At 44.3% G+C, this 23228-nt stretch overlaps 1 protein-coding gene across 2 annotated transcripts in view; it reads right to left on the reverse strand.

The window, feature by feature from the left end:
- The window catches only part of DYM (dymeclin), a 1096728-nt gene that overhangs the window by 842253 nt on the left and 231247 nt on the right, over positions 1-23228 (reverse strand). For both annotated transcript variants that reach the window (XM_086960369.1, XM_086960370.1), the window contains exons 5-6: positions 5114-5247; positions 363-441 (exon numbers count right to left, since the gene is read on the reverse strand). In XM_086960369.1, the coding sequence (XP_086816495.1) occupies positions 363-441; positions 5114-5247 (213 nt within the window). The remainder of the gene's footprint in view (positions 1-362; positions 442-5113; positions 5248-23228) is intronic.

Consider the following 23228-nt stretch of genomic DNA (forward strand, 5'->3'; position numbering starts at 1 on the left):
AAGAACATTAAATCTCCTCACCTTGCATAGATACATATACTTCTCTATCTGCAAAGCCTGACCCGCCCATCAATTCCCCCCACCCACACTAAACTTGTACCATAATCTTGGCTTTGGGCCTTGCACAGTGCTCTGTTGCTCTGATTAGGTTAGCACTCGATAAGTATGCATTTACATGCACACAATTTGAGATTCTCATACCTGTGGCTGATCGAGAAATAAGTAGGCATCACTACCTGGTGCAAGAGAAATTCTATTTAAGTGTTCCTATTGGCGCCCAAATTAAAACTTTAACCAGACATTTTTAGCTATTTTCTTCAAACATGTTCGGAATTAAAATCCAATGAAATTCTGGCACTTACAGAAGAGGAACTTCAACAATGAGGTGTATGAGGCAGCATAACAACTCCTCAACCAGATCTTCAGATTCTGTGCTTGTTTCTATTGGAAAGAAATTGTAATGTAAGATTCAACCTTACAAGTCAACATCCTACAATTCAAACAGATTTGTTTTGACAAACAGAATTACATCAGAAACCACACACTACAAACCAGACTCAGATTATGTTTCTTATTCGATTTGGATCTAACTACATTTCCTGGCCAGAAATATATATTGATTTTCACCAACGCATACATAGTACATTGCTAGCAATACAAGCATTTTTTAAAATTTTTATATTTGTAATAATTTGTTTCCCATTTCTGCACACTCATGGTGTGCCACACTTTCATTCTGTTTAGCTCACTCGGTCCAGCACTGCATCGCTTACCATGTCCTTAGATTGTCTCTCTCTACCTCCTTATGTGACCCTCTTTCGCCTTCATCTGTGGCTCGGATCTATTTTGTTATGTCCATTTTCTATACTAGCTTTCACGTTAAACATTTACTGCACGTGCTTACCTTACATTTGTGGCTCTATAACGAGAACTTGTTGCGGTCTAACAGCACGGATTATTGATTTTACTACTTCTCATCTAATTTATCTTAGAAAAATTGAAGGCTGATTCAGCCCTGCCACAAACAGAGGCACTGGCGTGTAAATGACACAGCATTAAATGCAAGTGATACACTCAGGGACCCACTTCATGATTCCGCACTATGATGCCACTTTCTCTTTTCCGTCAGTTGAAATCTTTCCTCCTAGTTACATAAACCACCCTGTTGTCCTCTCCACAGCCTGTCCAGTGTAAGTCTTTAGCCACCTCGAGGTCACAAAATAAAGGAGCTCTAAGATTGCTCTCGGTCCTTAAAGGAATCAGTGCCGTCTCGTACTTCCCAAACTCTCTGTCGACAGGGGAATGTCCTAAATCAAAGGTCCAACCCCAAGACTAAGCCTCCAAGTTCTCTAAAGAGTGGAAGGGTGCACTGTTCTTGAAGCATCTCAGTCATGAATGTTTTTTAATGTGGAGTCCTGTATCCCCTCAGAGCTCATGGTTCACATGTATGGTCCTACCAAGTTATTCAGAACAATGATGCCTCAAATCTGAGACGTCTTTCTTTTCCAACCCGTGTGTTTCTTGTTTATTTTCTTGGTTCTGAAAATAAACAAATGAACTAAGAATTTAAAAACAAACAATTGAAAGTCTATTGATATTTAGATCTTACCGAGCCAAGTGAACTCTGTCGTAGTCCGATTTCCTCATTTGGGTTGACGTGGTGCTCGAAGAGACCGCTGCAAACCGCGTTCTCGTCTGGGGTATTTGATAATGGGGTTTGTCCGGATGCTATGGCCGCATTCTATATTCTCAAATGTACCTTACCTCTACTGCCTATGTTCCGCCCCTCAGTGCCAAGATTTGGAGCATAATGGCAGCATTTCCTTCTCAGGACATATGTGGTGCCAGTATAGACTGTTTCCGGCCTGTCCCGGTCATCCATGGTTTTCTCTATCAAGAAGTCTGTGAAGTCCTTCCCACTATCTTCACCTTTCACCTCCTTTACCTTTCGTGTCAGTAACCCGATCCCAACCCATCCTGCAACCAACACTTCCTTTAGGCAAGTTTTTGTTCTCCCCTTTTTAAAGATTTCCATCCCATAGAACAGAAGCTACTATGTGTCTGTACTTTTTATCAAGGTTTTTATCGTCCAAACAAATTGCACATTTTGCCCCTGTTTTTTGCCTGCATATTTTTAGACTCTTGTAACTCCTACTTCATGTCTTTCTGAATTTGGATCCTGCTCCCCTCTGCCTCTTGGCAGTGCAGTCTGAATGTCTGGTTCTTCGGCCCTCGGCCTCGACCTGGGTTTGTTCTGCATTTCTGTGACCCTTCCTGAAGATGCCTGTTGCTTTCACGTGGCCATCTTTAGCATTAGGTTCACCATCACTACAGATATGAGTCACCTTTACCTCTGGCATTGCAAGGTGGGGCAAAGATGTATGATCACTGCACCAGGCCTTAAAACGGGTTAACACAATCCTTCTCTTCATATACATGAACCTTCTACCAGTATGAAAAATGCTGCAAAGGCAGATCTTTTGTAAAGATTTAAATTGTACCGAATCCACTCTATTGGCCGTCGTGGTCAATATAAGACTCAAGGCAGATCAGGGCAAAGGTGTTGCTGTTGATTCGACTTGATCTTTACGCAGCATTTGACACTGTTTCGCTTTGTTAACTAATATCTACACTTCACGAGGCAGGGCTTCATTCTTCTGCCCTACGTTGGTTCGGGTCATTCCTGAATAAAAAGGACCCAGTCTGCCCAGTCTGTCCAGCTGAACACAGTACGATCCTCTCCACACACCTCTAAATGCAGGGTACCACAAGGCTCTTTTCTAAGTCCTACTCTATTCAACATGTACCTCGCACCCCTTGCAAAGCTGGTTCGTATGTGGGGACTCCAGATATGCTCATATGCTGATGACACGAAATTAGTCATCTCCATAGGGGAGAAACAAGATGACACTTGACAGAATCTTTCTGGATGCCTCACTGAGGTTGCCAGCCCGATAAGAGGACATTGCTTACAGCTAAATGCGTAAAAATCTGAAATTTTATTATTTGGAGGTGCCCATCTGATCTGGAACTCATCAAGGTGGCCAGCATCTTCGGGACCTGCATTTAAGCCAAAAAAAGCAGTCAAAAATCTGGGTATCTTGATTGATGAGTCTTTGACTATGCAGGAGCAAATTACTTCCACATGCCGCAAATGTTATGGCCCGCTCAAACTCTTTAAAAACTCTGCCACTGGATCCCAGTAGGTTGGCGCAGGACTATAGTCCAAGTCCCTGTAATTAGTAGATTGGACTTTGGTAATGACCTATACATGGGAATGGCCGACTACCTTTTTACCCACCTGATTCGAAATATGGCGGCAAAGCTCATATGTAATAAAGACAGATATAGTTCCACCTCGGCCAGCCTAAAATCCCTTCTTTGGCTTCCTAACCAGAAATGGGTAAAATGTAAAGTCTTTGCCATGCTCACAGAGCTTTAAATATCACTGGCCCGGTGATTGTTCATGGCAAAATTGAGCTTTATATCCCCTCAAGAAACCTGAGATCCAACAACTTAGCCATGGCTAAATCCACACGGTCCAAAAAAGTTAGAGCGAGGGGTCGATCTTTCTCCCATCTTGGGGCAAACCATTGGAATCAGCTACCCCTGGACCTCCGCCATATAGCCGACTCTTAGCTTCAGAAAAAGGCTTACAATCTGGCTTTTACCTGACTAATTGCCGATTTTGGACTCTTCCCCAGTGTCTCTGTAACACAATATATATATATAATCTATCATGCCGTGATATCCCCTTGGGGTTGATTGTTCGCGCTTTATAAACACTGCAGTTCCTCTATTGGGATGATGGTGTCCTTGGCTCCATGATGACAATGCATCTTATTAGTGCTTGAAGCCTATTAGTTGGTGGGGAAGCATTTCAAAGTGGCTTAAATTTTAAGACATAGGGGCAGTTTCTAAAGACATTAAACTTCCCTCACAGGACGAACTTACTGCCAATAACCTGCTAGTCCAATTGTTCAATAAAAAATATAAGTCAATACACCACATTTCATACAAACGTCAAAAGCAAAATTGAAACAACAAAAGATTAGTGTCAAAAATAGTAAAAAGTGTGAGAGAGGTCAGACAGTACCTCACGTAAGCATCACCAAGGGAGTTGCTGGTTGGTACTCAACAGTTTGCTCACGTTATCATAATCGGTAACTTCCATGACCATAAAGGAAAAAAGTGTGTGTTCAAATTACTCAGAGGTGAGAAAATCAAAACAATAGAAAATCAGTAAAGACGTGTATAGACGCACTGTACGTGCTTGTGTCACTCAGTACCCACTGGTCCCTCATGTGAAAAGAGAAATTCAGTTCTCGAAGTTAAAATGGGGTACAACTCACTTGCGAAATATAACTTTTATTTGGTGCCGTGAGCATCCACAGATTAAAAGAATGGCATGTGATTGACCATTTTCAAAGACGAAAGGCCAACATGTTTTGTTGCCAACCTATTCAGGGCTGATGAGGAAACCAGTCTTCACCTAACTTGCACATCACACGTCCCGCGCAAAATGGTCACGTGTCCCCACTGATACCTGCAGTCGTCAGTATCAACCGCATCCGCGGGCCGCTTCAGCTTGGTAGAACATATGCCATTCTTTTCATTTTTTGGGGCAGAAATTCGGTGCTTAGGCTCAAGGAACACTGTCATACTTGATAAGAAGGTAACCCACACCACATTTAAAGGGACTGTTTGCATTCCCACAGTGGGTTGCACAGAACTCTCAAAAGCCAGGAGCGTTGAATGTGTACTCTTCCCCTCAGAATTATTAATATTGAAATTCCGCAGGGAACTGTTGCAAGTTTCATTTCTGTACAGAATGCGCCACTCAAGCTTTCTTTCCTATACATGAAGTGAGTTAAAAAATGAGAACTATTCAAATTCAGCTTTGGAAATAGGCTGTGCTGGTGATACTACCATACTTCCAGGCCCTGGAACAGGTTTAACAAAAACACTTCACCAGCTCTGGTATCTTGCACGTGTTAAACCCACTAATAATGTAATATGGTTAAGTGATTTCTAAAAGAGCAGGCGCACCCCCCACTGCTACAAACCACTACTTTTTCAATGATGTTTTTGGGGCATGAGACTGTGTCCTTACCATAGGATCCAGGTGAATTCTCTTGATAGGTAAAGTGAAGCTGCAGTTCCTCTTCGGACATGTGGCAGATAAATACTTTGAGCAGACAGCAAATGATAAACAAGGCATTGTGCGCTTGCCAGATAAAGAGTTGGCTGAAAAGAAAAAGACAACATGAACACGGTGTTAAAGGGTTGTCAGAGCACCGGAAAAACGAAGAAAAAAAGGTCTGTAAGAGCATTGTACTTGCATCAAGGCTAAACAAAACTATTCCCTCTGCAAATGCTGATCTGATGTGTGTGGTCTCGAGATATGTGGGCCGCCATGGGTCTTCCAAGCACAACTCTAGCCCAAGGCCATTCAGTTCTCTGCGCTTGCCAGTTGGCTTCTCCGCTCCCCACCCAAAGCCTGTTCTGTGGTCATCAAGTCAACCGGGAGCACATATCCAGTACCACCAGAGTGGGCGGTCTGGACACTGGACCATTACTGCTCCTTCACAAAAAAAACAATCATCTCATCTATTCAGGGTGTAACCGGGCTAGAAAGGCAGATCTACCCACACAGTCACAAGGTCTTCACATCCGGAATGTTTGTGTTTATATGCTTATACACTTGAAAAGTTTCCAAAATCCACAAAGCGCTTCTTTTGATTCCACAGCTAATTGAAAGCCTTTACAAAATATCTGCAACGGATCTGCTTTCATTTTGTGAGGAGCTGCTTTACCCAAAGCCAGAGCATAATAATTCTTTGCCGGACAAGGACAGGGCAACAGGGATTTTCTCGTGTTCCACCACAAAATTGAGGGAGTGTACCTACTCATTTGGAAGCAACTGAGTATCACCTTATAGATACGCTGCCTTAACTATCAAGCATCCCAGCGAGCAGAGTAGGCAGGTGCTACCTGATCAGTGGATCTATCTGTTGATCAGAATAAAGTTCATGCGATCAGCTCTATACGGGTACCTTTCGTCAACTGTGCTAATACGTTTATCTACCCTTGAACTGTCCTATTTCCCTAGGTCTAGTTCTCAAATCCAGATTGGTTTGGATAGGCCATAATGTGACATGTTATGCATTAAACACAATAAATACACAAAGAGTTTATGATATTAATGATATTCTCTTAAAACACGCTTGCTAAAGGCATCTGCATAGTAAAGGCATGCATGATAAAGGCATGCGTGATAAAGGCATGCGTGATAAAGGCATGCGTGATAAAGGCATGCGTGATAAAGGCATGCGTGATAAAGGCATGCGTGATAAAGGCATGCGTGATAAAGGCATGCATGAGAAAGGCATGCATGATAAGGCATGCGTGGAAAAGACTGCGTGGAAAAGGATGTTTGCCTTCTAGGGCAGCAGTAGGGATCGGATCTCCTCTGTGACATGGTTAGTGAGAGCACAGACAGTTTGATCCAATAGTACTATGCTACAATACTTCTTGGCTTTCTATCTTATCAGTGCGCACTGTTAATTTCCAAGAAATGTGATAACAGTATAAACATTATAAAAGAGCAGTTAAAAAAGCTATCACTTTCTGCAAGAGGAATTCACATCATCAGATGCCATCTGTCCTCATGACGTGCGTGCCCAACTGAAACCAACTTTATTTGTAGGTGTTGCCTGCTAAAAAGCGCGTGCGAGATGTATTATTAGCTTACAGTGGGCTTTGATTCCACGCACGGCTTACCACTGGCTGGCTTCACTGTCACTCATTTAGAAAATATATATATTTATAGCGAGTGTTGGCTTCCCTAACTCTTTTTCTGTTTATCCCTCTTCTGGAGCATGAATACATTGCTATGTCCTACAATGCCTGCTTTTGCAGGTGGTACTTTTCGTTTTTGTTTAGGCACTCTACAATAGTGCATGTGTTTTCCAGCTGTCCCCTCACTGTGCTTCTCTTCCCACCTCCACACTGCTCTCCCACGCCCGTGTGGTTCTCCCCCACCCCGTGATGTGCTCGTGCTTGTGTGCTCCCCCCTGCTTTCTTGCACATGTGCTTCTCCCCCCTCAGCTCCAAGTTGTTCTCTCTCTCTCACACTCTGTTGCCCCCTCCCAATGCTTTTCAAACAAAACCTACCATTTTGATCGGTAAATAAAAAGGAAACAAAAGCATCATTTTGTAGGCTCTCATATGTGTAGTGCTCACTTTCTCACTGTGTTGCTATCGCCCCCCACTTTCCAAAATATTAAAAATAAATAAATACGAGTTGGATCGGCAAATAAAAAGGAAAAAAAGTGCAATTTCGTAGGCTTGTGAACGTGTGCTGCACGCACCTACACATTTACACGATAGGCTTTTTTTTGCTTACTAAGCCATGCTGCACAGCATCTGGGATGCTGCAGAGCATGGCTAAAATGTATTGGCAAAGCCAATATGCCCCAAAAGCCAGACCTATTGGCTTCGCCAATGCTAGTTCAGGAAGCCTTCAGATCTTTATACAGTGATTTATACATGTGATATATTGTTGAACTATGACGACGATGGTTTGAAAGTGAATATTAATTCTTTGCTACAAACATTCACTCATTATTTAAACATTTGTTTTAAATGGTAACATTTTGCTGATTTTATTTTGATAGTGTTACTTTTTTCAACTTTGATTTAAATAAAAATGACCCTGTAGCTCTACCACGCCTCTGTTTGCTCCAACACCCCATATAAGATTTACCCTAGGGCCCTTCCCTACTTCGCTGTAGAGATCAGCTTCAATGTTATGTTATGTTATGTTATTTATTTGTTAAAGCGCAACAGCTGCCCCAGCAACGGAGCGTCCCGGCGCTAACCTAACCAGTACCAGAGGAGAGGGGGGAACCAACAGAGGAATTAGATGACAGAGAAGAGATGGGTTTTGAGTTCCTTTCGGAAAGCGATCAGATTGGTTTGGGTACGGATGTGTGGAGGTAGGGAGTTCCATAGTTTAGCCCCTAAGACTTTGAAGGAACGTCCACCCGTTCTACAGAGCTTAGTTCGGGGGACCATCACGAGGTGCTGTCCCAGTGAGCGCAGGGTGCGCTGGGGAGTGTAGGGTACCAGAAGCGGGCGTAGGAGTTCAGGACAATCAGAGTTGAGAATTTTAAATGCCATGGTCAGGGCCTTGAAGTGAATACGAGATTCAATTGGCAACCAGTGCAGGTTGCGGATGGTGGCTCTGGCAGAGCATCTACGTGGGAGACCAACTACTGCTCTGGCGGCTGAGTTCTGGATACGTTGCAGCCTTGCCAGTTCAGCTTTGTTTGCCCCCAAGAGTAAGACATTGGCATAGTCCAGCCGGGCAAGGATCATAGATTGTATGATGAGCTGGCGGGTTTTGGAGTCAAAGAATCCAAGTATAGGGTTGAGGCTCCTCATTAGACCCACACATGTAGCTGCCACTTTCTTCGTGTGGGACTGAAAGTTAAGTGAGGGGTCGAGCCAGACACCTAGGTTTTTGACAACATCTTTTGGCAGGGGGGTGGGGCCAAGCACAGAGGGCCACCAGTGATCGCTCCAATGGCTGGGGTTTTTTCCCAGGAGAAGGACCTCCGTTTTCCCGGCATTTAGCTGCAAGCAGTTGAGTGTCATCCACTGTGCGACTGCTGCGAGGCCATCTCTGAATTTGGTTGCCGAAGGTGATGGGCCTTCTGAGAGTGTGATGACCAGCTGTGTGTCGTCAGCGTACGACACCAGCGTGACGTCCCACTCTTTTGCCAACACTGCGAGAGGCTGGACGTATAGATTAAAAAGGGATGGGCTAAGCGCCGACCCCTGGGGGACTCCTTGTCCGATGGAATGGGGTTGAGAGATGTAGGGTGGGGCTGAAACTCGAAAGGACCTGTTTTTTAAGAAGGACTGGAACCATTCAAGAGCTAATTCGGCAATCCCAATGGCCTCAAGTCGTTTCAGCAAGATGTTGTGTGAGACCGTGTCAAAGGCCGCGATGAGATCCAACAGGATCAGCGCGGCACTTTGACCGGCGTCCAGGATACCTCGAAGGTGCTCCGTAGTGGTCAACAGAGCCGACTCAGTGCTGTGACCTGGTCTGAAGCCGTTTTGGGAAGGGTCCAGGACATGGTTTTGCTGCATGTGATGGGATAGTATTTTGTTAACGTGAGCTTCAGCCCTACAGCCACACCCCCTTTCCCTCCAGCTTCTCATTTGCATGGTCCAGTGTATTCTGATCAAAGGCACAGTAAGGGGCCACTGTTTAATACATGTAAGGAATAATAATAAAAAGGAGTGACTCCCTCCTTGCTACCTGGCTAGGAGGAAAAGGAAAGCCAAAACGGGGTTTACTGGCCCCGTCACAACCATATGCCACACTGCAGCTGCTGCCCTGATGTCAGCAATGCCCCAGCACTGGCAAGAGTTCCATAGACAGCCTGCTTTTGTTTTGTAGGTAGGATTGTGCTGTGTAGGGCACACACATGCCTCCATGCATAGCTAAAACAATTCAAAGCTCATTAAACAACAACATGCTCGGTTCTGTCCAGGTAGAATCTAAAAGGGAGACTAAAATCAACGCCGTGTAGCACCTACTCAGCCAAGAACGTTTTAGAACATAAAAAGGAGAACAGAAAATAGATCTTATTTAGGTCAAATTCAGATAACATCTACTGGACTAAGGAAGAAAACAACGACAGCACCATTTTATGATGATCAAAATGGTACAGAACATCAAGGTAGCACCTGTGTAATGAGGCAGGAATATTGAGCATCTATCAAAAGAGATGGTGGATCCCCCCCACCAAGCACACTATTAGAAAGTCCAGCATTAGGAGACGTAAATGGCGTCCTTCGGCCCTGAGGTACAGAATGTCAAAGAACCGGATCTCTGGAGGTCAGGTTTGGGCTGTACATGAAGTTTTGAAGGCCTTGCATACGTAGTGGAGGTTGGGATAGTGTATACAGAATCTGCCACAACTAGTCCACTATGAAATATTTGGCAGGTCTAGAATCTCTGCCCACCCATGAGGTGAAACTACTGCATTCCTTGTTCTGGGCCATCACAAAGGCATCTGCATTTGGCCACCTCCAAATCTCAGAGATGGAAACAATGGCTGTCTGTTCTAGTACCAATTTTTGTGTTGAGTACAGACAACTGCTTACGCTGTCTGCTGCGGTCAATGAGCACCTATGCAACGTGGGGGTTATTCTCACTGTGCCTATGCCTGCAAGCAGAGGGGTGAATTTTGGGTTCTGACACCGAATTGTATTTTCTTTCTTCATGAAGTGGTAAGTATTACCATTAGGTTCCTTCACAGTGCAGTCAAGTTATACACACACATGAAAAGGGAAAGTAGGTAGCAATGGAACTTGATTGGATAAATAGCAGTACATCTACTAAATAGTAGTAAATAGCAGAAACCTTCGGTCACGCCCCTGTGCCTTGTAAGTGTGCTTTATGGAGTTGAAGGCAAGTCTAATTAGCTAAGTTTTCAAGAGGTCCTGAACCACGTGTGTGAGTTAAGATGTGGCTAAAGGCACTCCAAAAACAAGGTCTTAGAACTGAGACAATCTACCTTTATGGTTCATTCTCCAGTAGGACTAACAGTTGATGGCACCTTCTAGAAATAATAAAGTGACCGCTTCTGTAGGTATTACTGGGACTCTGCAGACAGAGAACCGGATTTTTACTTTAATCCCGGCATCTACTGGGAGCCAGCGGAGAGCGTTTAATAAGGGTTTAACATTGTGAAGTTGAGGAGGTTTATGCAAAGTCTAGCAGCCTTATTCTATGGATTCTAAAGAAATCGAGTTGTGTCATGATCATAGTTCAACTCCACCTGTTCGTTGGATTGGAGTAGTGGCAAGATTGTGCAGAGTAGGGACAGTTGGGGATTGCTACCTCACACTATTGTATGAATTTGAAGCAAAGAGGCAAGGTCTGTGTCAAATTTCGTATTTTCAAAAGAAGGATAAAGTAGGGTCAGTCAAAGGGTAATTTGTCAGGTTCCTCTACTCCCATCAGAAGGATCTCGATTTTGGCGCCATTCATGCAGAGGATGCTCTCCTTCATTTAGAGAAGGGCATAGCTTAAAGCAAATGGGCATATTGGTGATGTTGTGCAGCCTAACTAAAAGTGAGTTTGCATGTCATCTGTGTCCAGTTTGCAATTATGCTATTGAAATAATGTTCTGACATGACAAAAATGATTTTTGAGATAGGTCACTCTTAATTTGCTGTACATATGATTTGTCAGACCTCATCCTAATTATGACGGTGGTTAGTGAGGAACTATGACACTGACAAGAGAGCTGGTCCAGTTATGCTTACCTATTGCTTCATCCTTTGTAGCAGAATTAGGAGATGGGCAGTGTTGTAAGTCATAGCAGGGCTAAGGTGTACAGTAGCTGCTTTTTTCAATCTTTATTTATGGATTATGATTCTGCCCCCTTGCAGGTCTGAATCCTGAACAGGTATTCAAGTTCAAAGTACTGATGAAGCTGCATCTTGTCCTCCAGTGCCATGATCTGCCAGAGGAAAGGCTAGGTTACAGATATGTTGATAGCTGACCTGACCGAAGTTTTAGGATCTGCAGACTGATTTTTTCAAAAGACCGGCGATGTCATGTTTCAGATGTTCTAGAACAATTTAGTGGGAGTAAATAACATTGGATGTCACCTACCATCATGGAGGGAAATATTTGTTTGAGGCATGAACCTGAACAGAAGTTTATAAAGGCATTAGAAACTTTCAACTAGTTAGCTTGACTCAGTAGGTGACCAGTCTCGCTGGGTTAGAATGAACAGAGTACAAGCTAGGGACGCCAGAGCGCATCCTCATTGAAAAGACAGGACCTCTCAACCATTGGATAATTGTCATTCAATATAACATGCACACCTTCCGGAGAATAACGTATTGTAGCATGAAAATATTTAAGCGTATCGATACCCACAATGTTGTCCGGCGTGTTAGCGGAAAGCAAAAATGGGCATGTTGTAGTGCATTTGTCAAGTCCGAATTCAAGTGGCTGTGCTAGCGGACTAGGAGTAGGTGTTCCATCGAATTCTATCAAAGTTATCATTGTGCCGGACAAAGGAATCCTAGGAACCAATCTTTTAGACAGAGCATTATGGGTAGCCCCTGTGTCAACCAGAAACCAATCAGTAGATCCCAAGACATTTGAATCAACATAAGGACCCATTTGATCTACTGGCACCTAATCTGGTCCCTTACCCCATCCTAGGCATCCCTATGCGTAATCGGAATTTGCAAATGCATCAGCAGAATAATCAGACATTTGGTATTGATTTCGTCTATCTAAAGTATCGGAGTAATTTGGCCCTTGTACAACTGCCTCAAACCTGGGACGAGCAACTGCACCTCCTCTGTTCCCTGAATTCCCTGGGCGTCCTCTCATACCTCCCCTTCCCCGCTGGTACTGCTGACCTCGCAAAAAAGGGCACTCAGAAGGCCAATTCCCAGTCTCTTTACAATAGGCACACTGATCAGGAGATACATTTACTCAAGGAAGAGTGAGCGCTCCAGGTGTATACATTGCACGTCCGCCTCTTCCACCTCCCCTAAATGGTGGACCATATACTTGAGCCTTCATAACTTTTGTCTTTAAGTCTTTAACCTTCTTATCCTCCCTGCTTTTCGCTTCTTGTTCCTGTCCCTCATAATATTGGGCCATGGTCAAAAGGGAAACTGGGGAAGAAGTGGTCCAAGAACTCTCTCTAGCCTTTAAGCGACTAGCTATTTCCGGTAACATATTAGCGACAAATTTGTTGACAAACAAATGATTATCCGTATCATTGGCTAATGACCGGCCGCTAAAATTATGGAATGTCTCCTCAAATCTTCAAAAGAAATAAGAGACTGACTCATCCTTTTTCTGTTTACAAGACTCTAACGTAGTCCAATCCATTTTCTTGGGAGGTATGAGGGTTTTTAATTTAGTCACAATAGCTTTAGGGAGATCTAATATCTCCTGCTGAGGTTTCTGAGCAGGTTCCCAGTCTGTATCTATTCTTTTTAATTCCTCCCAGGTATCAACAAATACCATAGCGTCATTTATTTTACGTATTGTTCTCCACATGTCAGGGGGGCAGTATAAGCCCAAAGAACATATCTATGTCTTGCAAGGTCATAGTAAAAGAGCTGATGGCTCCTTCCACCTCCTCATAGAAGGCGGCTGGGTTTTTCTGAGTGTCGGGCTAAGCAGCCTTAAAAGCCATAACATCTGCTCTACTTCAAGGAGTATTAAACCAATTATATATAAATTATCCCTTGGCATCATCGAAGTTTTATCATCATTTGTTCCTGCACCCTTCGGGAGGACATACATGGGTGCGGCTTCACGCATTGGTTTCAAAGTAACTTTATTACTGTTGGAATTGCCTTCTTTCACCGGAACATATGTTTTCTCCACCTTGGATTGACCTGCTTCTACTACATTACTCTTTTTAGCTAATTCTTACTCCTTGTGTAAATGTAATGTTTCATTTCGTAATTTAACTAATCGCCTAATCGTATCAGGTATATCTGAAAAAAGGCAAGTCCTATCTACCAACTGCTTATAATCAACGTTTAGATCAGTGTGAGGAAGTAGCCGGTTTGGACGACAATCGTACCTTACCGTGGACTAACAATGGACTACAACACCCACGATCCTTTACTGTTTCTTCTCAGGAAAGCGAGACCGCCGAGTACCGTAACCCGGAAGGGGAGGAGTATCAACCCGGAGGTGATACGGCAGAACGAATAACAGAACGCCATAAAAACGCAAGGGTGGAAACAATCAGCGTCCACGTTGAAGACGGAGAAAGGAGTACCGAGAAGGAGACCGAAGACGCGGGACCCGAGGAGACCCAGTTCCGCCCCGAACAGGACGTCGAAGACGACAGCTGGTGCGAGGACTGGTGGTGTCCGGTGGATGCTGGAGAGCGGCCGTGACTCTAGGAAGAGTTACGGCAGGCTTGCTGAGTGATACCGACTCAAGGGAAATTGTATTGGGAAGCGGGTGGAAGAAGACACGGGAAGGGAAATTGAGTGTTTATGACCGTTGCTAGTTAAGGGCACTATTCAACTGGGTAAAACCAAATCACGAGTATCCGTACGGGGTAGTTTAAAGATCTTGATAATACGGTTCATCCTGACAGCCCTATTTCTTTTTGACACGGTACACGTTTGTCGAGTCTTGCCCTAAGCTCTGCGACTGATCGTATTTATGAGCACTCAGTACCTGCCTAGGCACAATATAGCTTCCGCCAATATCCTGAACTTCCCTTATCACTATTTTCTCCCACTTTCCCTTTCCCCACACGTTACCCCGTCAGGTTTCTTTTTGTCCCTAGTCACGAAAGGTGTGGTGACGGTATTACTGCTGTCTCATAAACTTATTTTAGAGTTCTCACGATACCCTCCTTTATCTCCCTTCTCTTATGAGCCACCGGGGCAAACCGCCACGTCCTGAAGACCTGACGAAAACCGCCCGAGCCCTTTCATCGCTGGAGACCTCCCCGGGGACCTCAGAGGAAGAAGACGACAAGTTCGAAGATTCTCTACCTACACCCGTTACCTCATCCGTTGTATTCAATAAACCTGTTTCCTTTAAACCACCACTACCGCCTCCACGCCTGTTTATCAGACCCGCCCTCTTACAAGTGGTGTCAGAAGTGGGATCTGAAGGCAAGATGGAGGCCGCCATGGCAAAGATGGCCAAAAATCAGGAACACCTGGGAAAAATCATGGAACGATTTCTAAATGTCGTTGAAGAGGACCGGGAAAAGATTCAAAAAGTTATTTCGGGTCAAGGACAAACCCATGAGGCTGCTATGGGTAAACTTACTGAAGTACTAGGACAACAAAAAGGCCCTACCACTCTACCTTCAGTTGTACTACAGAGATATGTAGCAGGAGAAGACCCTGATTTTTTCTTTAATAATTTTGAGAGAATGGCCACTGCTGCCTCTTGGCCGGCGGACAAGTGGGGCCAATATTTGGGACCTTTGTTATCAGGTGACTTACAAGCTGCGTATCAGGCAGCAACATTACAAGGTGCGGTCCCTTACGCTGATATTAAAAAGTGTATCCTGGAAAGATTAGGTATAGATGAAGAGACATACAGGGTGAAGTTGAGACAGATGAAAGAAGGCCCTCAGGAAACCCCACGTGCTTTATATTTCCGAGTGAAAGATATGACGGATCGTTGGCTTAAACCTGCTACTACCAACAAGGACGGAATCATGGCCAAGATCTATCTAGAACAATATCTGACATCGCTCCACCCCCCAATTCAAAGATGGGTGCGACAACAGGCGAACCTTACCCTAGAAACAGCTGTTGAAATAGCAAGCGCTTATCATAGAGCATTAGACTTCCAAAAAGGAAGAGACGAGACTACAGGGAAAGCCGGAAACCATACTGGAATTAGGCATCCCCGGCCTACTACGCCCAAGAAACCTGAAACCTTGACTTTCATTCCAAGCCCTCCCCCTTTGAGTGCTCCATTCCCTATAAGACCCCCACCTGCAGGTCCACAGCGTTTTCAGTGTGGAGGAATGGGCCATATAGCAAGATTTTGTCCACAGAAGGAAGAACCTATGGAGATAGGAATGGTTCGAAATTACTTCTGTTCCCCTAAAGAAAGAACAACACCCCCGTATAGATGTACTGTGTCAGTAAATGGACAACCTTTAACTGCTTTAGCGGATACGGGGTGTTTACAAAGCGTAGTGAGACCTCAGGATTTGGGAAATACGTTAGGACCCATAGAGGGAATGGTGGCTATTAAATGTGTTCACGGGGATACAAAACCCTACCCTACTGCTCAAGTACAAATTCAACATTCCCCAGGACGAGGGTACTCCCATGACTGTGGGGCTTATATCACGTTTGCCGGAACAAATAATCCTAGGGAATGATTACCCCAAGTTGACTGAACTGCTACAAAGTTCTCCTAGGTCCGAAGACAATTGGTTGTCAACTGCACCCTTCTCCACCGACCCTGGGAAGGAGTGGCCCCTGTCTAAAGAACGGAAAAGTAAAAGGCAAAGACGGGCAGAGAAAGGGAAGGGTCACATAGTTATGCCGGTAATCCCTGAAGAGAATCCCTGGGAGTCAGACAGGAATTTTCATGCGGCTCAGAGAGAGGATCCTATACTACAAGAAGCATGGAGTAAAGCCCATGACAGTGAAGAGCCACAACACGTATGTCCATACTTCTTTGTTAAAGGGGGTTTGCTATACAGAAAAGGGGGTCCCAGTCAAAAAGCACAGTTGTTAGTCCCCAAATTGTTTCAAGATAAAGTGTTGTATCTAGCACATAGCCATTTGTTGGGGGGGCATTTTGGTGCAGAGAAAACGGAGAAAACTATCCTAGAGCGTTTTTTTTGGCCAGGAATATATCAACAGGTGAAACGATATTGTAGGGAGTGCCCGATTTGTCAAAAACATAGTCGATACCAACCTCCCAGAGTTCCTTTGCGTCCCCTTCCTGTTATTGATGAGCCATTTAGTCGAGTAGGCATGGACATAATAGGACCCCTGTTGCCTTCCCGTAGTGGTTGTCGTTATGTCTTAGTACTGGTGGATTATGCTACTCGATTTCCAGAAGCAGTACCCCTTAGACGACCAGATACGACTAATATTTCAAAAGCTATGATTGGTATTTTTGCCAGGGTAGGATTTCCAAAAGAAATCCTAACAGACCAGGGAACTCCTTTTGTGTCGAAAATGATGAGAGAAATTTGTGCTCAGTTGGGTGTGAAACAAATTAAAACAGCAGCCTACCACCCACAAACCGATGGCTTGGTGGAAAGATACAACTCCACCATTAAGACCACACTAAAAAAATTATTGGCGCTAGAAGCCCGAAAGTGGGAGGACAAGTTTCCCTTAGCACTCTTTGCCATTAGATGTAAGGAACAGAGAAGTACAGGGTATTCTCCCTTTGAGCTATTGTACGGACACAAACCCCGTACTTTGCTTGATATGGCTGTAGAACAATGGGAAAAAGAGCCGGACAATACTAAACCTCTTCCGGAGTATGTCTCAAAGTTAAAAACACATTTGAGACAGATCCGAGATATTGTCCGTACCAACTTGGAGAACGCCCAAAGTGACCAAAAGGGGCAATACGACAAAGGGGCTAAGAATAGATCCTTTCAGGTAGGGGATCTTGTATTGCTCATGATGGCTACATCAGATCAAAAGTTGTTAGGACAATGGCAGGGTCCTTATAAAGTCATTGCACAGGTTACTTCTGTTTCTTATCGCATCGAAACAGATGCCAACAAACATGTAACCCAGATCTATCACATTAATTTGCTTAAAAAATGGGAAGGACCCGCCCCAACAACAGTACATATGATAGAATCCTCTACCCCCTTGTTTCAACAGAGTATTGATGCTGAATTATCAAACACTCAGACAGAAGAGCTGACAAAAAAATTGCAAACTCTGTCCCATGTCTTTTCCACTCAACCAGGGAGGGTTACTTTGATCGAACATGTCATAAAAACTCCACCGGGGAAAAGAGTTAAGTTGAGACCCTATCGTATACCTGAAGCACGTCGGCAGGTAATACGCGAAGAAATACAAAGCATGCTAGAAATGGACATTATTGAACCATCCAGGAGCGAATGGAATTCACCCATAGTACTGGTGCCAAAACCAGATGGGTCAGTAAGATTTTGCATTGACTTCCGTGAAGTAAACAAAATTTCTGACTTTGATACCTACCCCCTCCCTCGGGTGGATGAAATGGTAGGGAGGATAGGGAGAGCCAAGTATATTAGTACCTTAGATTTATGTAAGGGCTACTGGGAAATACCTCTCAGAAAGGAGGACAGAGAAAAAACTGCATTTTCCACCCCAGATGGATTATATCAGTTCAAGGTAATGCCTTTTGGATTACACGGGCGCCAGCAACATTTCAGAGAGCCATGAATATTGTATTGAGGCCACATACCAACTATGCTGGGGCCTATATAGATGACATTGTGATATACAGTGATAGCTGGGAACAACATCTCTCACATCTATCTCAAGTGGTCCAAACCCTGGGGTCATATGGATTGAGAATAAACCCTGCCAAAAGCCATTTGGCTGCCCAGACGGTAAAATATCTGGGTTATTTACTAGGAGAGGGAGTGATAAGACCACAGAAATCAAAACTGACAGCCATTTCACAAATACCCCTCCCCAGAACAAAGAAAGATTTGAGAGCCTTTTATGGGTTGTTAGGGTATTATAGAAGATTCATCCCTAATGTCTCTCAGCTGGCTGCTCCTTTAACGGATCTGCTGCAGAAAAACAGTCAAACTGAAAAAATCCTAGAAGTTCCCCCGGTTGAGGTAGTAAGGGCATTCAACACTTTGAAACACTCACTAACCTCAGATACCGTGCTGATTAGTCCTGATTATTCTAGACCTTTTATTCTGCAGACCGATGCGTCTGACCAAGGTCTGGGAGCAGTTCTTTCACAGGAAACACAACAGGGGGAGAAACCGATTTTGTATATCAGCCGCAAATTATTCCCTCGCGAGAAAAACTATGCAACTATTGAAAAAGAGGCTCTAGCCATCAAATGGGCCATTGAATCCTTGCGGTATTATCTGGAAGGGAGGGAGTTTATGCTTTTTACTGATCATGCCCCTTTAGAGTGGCTAGCCAGAAATAAGGGCCATAACGAAAGGGTACTTAGATGGTTTCTCTCCCTACAACCATACCGATTCCAAACCAAACACAGAAAAGGAAAGGAACAAGGCAACGCGGACTACTTATCTCAATATCCCCAATGTACAGACTCTAGTAGAGGGACAGCAAGGGAAAGGGGATGTGAGGAAGTAGCCGGTTTGGACGACAATCGTACCTTACCGTGGACTAACAATGGACTACAACACCCACGATCCTTTACTGTTTCTTCTCAGGAAAGCGAGAACGCCGAGTACCGTAACCCGGAAGGGGAGGAGTATCAACCCGGAGGTGATACGGCAGAACGAATAACAGAACGCCATAAAAACGCAAGGGTGGAAACAATCAGCGTCCACGTTGAAGACGGAGAAAGGAGTACCGAGAAGGAGACCGAAGACGCGGGACCCGAGGAGACCCAGTTCCGCCCCGAACAGGACGTCGAAGACGACAGCTGGTGCGAGGACTGGTGGTGTCCGGTGGATGCTGGAGAGCGGCCGTGACTCTAGGAAGAGTTACGGCAGGCTTGGTGAGTGATACCGACTCAAGGGAAATTGTATTGGGAAGTGGGTGGAAGAAGACACGGGAAGGGAAATTGAGTGTTTATGACCGTTGCTAGTTAAGGGCACTATTCAATTGGGTAAAACCAAATCACTAGTATCCGTACGGGGTAGTTTAAAGATCTTGATAATACGGTTCATCCTGACAGCCCTATTTCTTTTTGACACGGTACACGTTTGTCGAGTCTTGCCCTAAGCTCTGCGACTGATCGTATTTATGAGCACTCAGTACCTGCCTAGGCACAATATAGCTTCCGCCAATATCCTGAATTTCCCTTATCACTATTTTCTCCCACTTTCCCTTTCCCCACACGTTACCCCTTCAGGTTTCTTTTTGTCCCTAGTCACAAAAGGTGTGGTGACGGTATTACTGCTGTCTCATAAACTTATTTTAGAGTTCTCACGATACCCTCCTTTATCTCCCTTCTCTTATGAGCCACCGGGGCAAACCGCCACGTCCTGAAGACCTGACGAAAACCGCCCGAGCCCTTTCATCGCCGGAGACCTCCCCGGGACCTCAGAGGAAGAAGAAGACGACAAGTCCGAAGATTCCCTACCTACACCCATTACCTCATCCGTTGTATTCAATAAACCTGTTTCCTTTAAACCACCACTACCGCCTCCACGCCTGTTTATCAGACCCGCCCTCTTACAATCAGCTGGTTCTGTTTCGTCAGAAAGAAGGCCGCCACCCATATATTACCTCCCAACAGAACTTTTCTACGAAATATAACTGGTCTATATCTTTCCAAGATTGAACCATATTTTAAGGATCGTCGCTGTAGTAGTCCAACAAGCTTCCTCTTTAGCAGTGCTTTTTAATGTATCTTTTTCTGCTTTAGTCAAAGTAGAGCGAGTCTGTCGCCCAACTTGCTTGTCTTTATCTTTATCCTCTGAGGAAGAGAGCTCCGCATCAGAAACCTCATCCTCAGGAGCACTTGGGAGCGGGAAATATATACAGGGGTGAGGGTCGTTCTAATAGGATGCAATCATCCTGAGGGGTATTAAGTAGTGGATAGATAGGGCGTCTAATAGGACACTGGCCATTTACCACTAATCGACGTTCTCTATCTTCCTTTTCTATTCTTTCCTTCATTTCTTAGTCTTTTAATTTCACCCCCTTTCTGACATATCATCTTCCGCTGCGTTTACTCTGCTATAGCTTCCGCTCTCTTCACTCTTTCTCGCACTTGTTTATCCCACATACGCACACAATCAAACATATCCTGTCTGCCCTTTCTTTTAAATAAACACTGTTCTGCATACTGAACTTTCTTAAAATCGAATGACCATTCACTGGCCATTGTAAATCAGACTCTTTCTTTGTGTATTTGTTCGACAATGTACCGTACATTATGGGACAAATACCATATTTAATATGCATCTCTCTATTTGGCCTCCCTTCTGGGGGAGACGGCTGACTTTGTTCTAAAGCATTCTTAGTAACCCACAAGAGCAGCAACACCACTTACGAAGTGTGCTGAGAACAGGCATGTTTTCACAAGTATATGTAAAATATTACTCCACCAAACAAATATTCCAAAAGGAGAAAAATCTCCACATTAACTGCCTTCAGTCTGTGGAAAGAATGAATACCAACCCAAAAAAACGAAACCAAGCAAATCAACAGTGCCGCTTCAGCGACCTTACCAAACAAAAATCTCCAACTCCCACCTGCCGATCTCTGGTCGACCTAATGGGCACTTCAAAATACGCCAAAGAAAGGCCCAGTTGTTGACCAGCCACCACCCGGAGGGTCAAATCGGGAAAACCGGAAAAGTCCCGTCGGTCTGCAAAGACAAGGGTCTTCTCATGCAGGGCATCCTCAGTAATTTTTCGATCCTCCGTCGAGACCACTCCTTGATGGCCGCGTCTCCAATGGGGCCTCATGTGCCAGGCAACCAACTGTGGAAATGTACCCAAAAGTGAGCACACTGATGCAGGCTCAGCCTCTCGTCCACAGGTCCAAAGTCTAACAAAAAGAGATAGGCACTGGAGTTGAAGTAAAAACAACAAGTTTATCAATCGCTCATGAGCTGGACCACGTCCTCACAACACTCAAGTATTGTAGGAGGAGGTACACTGAACGTACAAACCATCGTCCTTATATACAGTTTTGTTGCAATATAAGCATATGGAAAGAACAAGCTTAGACACAGAAATAGCTATGGCAAACAAGGGCAGATGGATGACCACTTGGTCAGCAAATAGGGAGGGGGCGCAAGAATGCTTATGGCAGCAGTAAATGATCAATAGATAGCCTCCAGCTGCACCGGCAGCTACAAACCCCCCAGCGCATACATTGCTGAGCCATGTCGAAAGAGGTCAACTAAAGTTGATGACACAAGCAGGGTGAAAAGCAGTGGAGGAAAGAATTATGAAGGAAACGAAATGGATGCCACAGCCAAAATCGCTGTTGCTTATACTAATGTAAAATATCACATGTTTCCACACAGGGCTCTGGCCTTATTGCAGAGCAAGGAGCTGTAGAGGTTTTCCACTTTACTCTTAAAGAACAGAGCTAACTTGTTAGAATGTTAGAAGTTGTCAAAGTGATAGAGGAGAGGCAGGTATAAGCAACACGCTTAAAATGTTGCTGTTATTTTAGAAGGAGAAGAAGGCGCTGTTCATGGTTGCATGTTTATTGCTTAGTTTCAATACTGCAATTGGTTCTTTCTGCTCCTTGCCCGGACAGTGTGTACGTACGTCTTCCTGGGAAAAAGACATAGCATGGTGTAGGCACTCGTCTCATTATTTAATACAACTGGCTTCAATGGCTGTGGGATTGCAGCTTTCCCTTAACTAGAGACCAGAGAAAGGGCAAGTCATTGCTTACAAAGATACTTTGAATGCAGCTTCGGGTGTGCCATATACTTATTCTATGCTTGATGAGAACTACCTCTGTTATATTGCTGTATAGAGCAGAGATTGCCTATTTGACTTGCTCCAAGAGGAGGAAAAATATTTCACGTTGGCTAAACTGACTGGCTACAAGCACGCCAACTATCCAGCAAAAGCGATGCGGCAGTGTCAGAAGTGAGAGGTAAAGGAGACATTTATACAATGCATGATCTGCTCAGACCTATGGTATGCAATTACAGCACCGGACCACTCCTCGATTCAGTCACAGAAACATGTGATTCAGGCAGGAAAGAAACTCAAGGCTGTGAAGACTGACAAATGGTGTTTGAGGAACATTAGACCACTTGTGTAGGAAACAATGGTAGAAATCAGTACTCAACCTCTCTGCACCCATGTTTTCTTGCCTTGCAAAATGTTGTGGTTGCATTAGCTCTCCACTTTCAGAGGTTGTTAACCTTGTCTTCTTTATATGTTGTTTGTCCAACCACTCGTCTGCTGTGGCTCTGGTGTCTCCTGATCTTTGGCTTTCTAGAAATCAGCGCTGGTATCCTGGTCGATATCTGATCTCACTATTGCCAACACCACCTTGGATGAGGGTTAGCTACTTCCTCAGATTGTCGGAACCTCCTGTGCAACAGCTTATATTTCATAATGCTTCTGCCCTGACCTTTGACTTATAGTTTATTTATTTAGAAGTCCTGGCATCTGCCACCTGTGGCCACAGCATATGTCACTTCCAAAGGGGGACCCTGCAGACATGGAGCCGAAAGTTGCAACTTTTTTTTTTTAAACATAGTTTTTTATTGAGCTTCAGTTTGCAAGAGTTTATACATATGCAATAAATGATAGAATCCATGACATATCGACATCTAAAGTCAGCAGGGCATGGAGATGCACCAAGTGCTGGGTGTACATGGCCATCTGAACAGTGATTGAAACTCAAGTTTTCTCTGTAAGTAAACCATTACATCACTAAAAACCAAACAAAAGGCAAAACGGAAAATCCACACAAAGTTAACCCCCTCCCCTCCCTGGTCCATTGATCCACACTGCGCGTTAGAGCTTAGGAGAAAGTTGTGAACACAGATT

Source organism: Lissotriton vulgaris, chromosome 3_1, assembly GCF_964263255.1.
Source record: "Lissotriton vulgaris chromosome 3_1, aLisVul1.2, whole genome shotgun sequence".
In the NCBI taxonomy this organism is placed as follows: Eukaryota; Metazoa; Chordata; class Amphibia; order Caudata; family Salamandridae; genus Lissotriton; species Lissotriton vulgaris.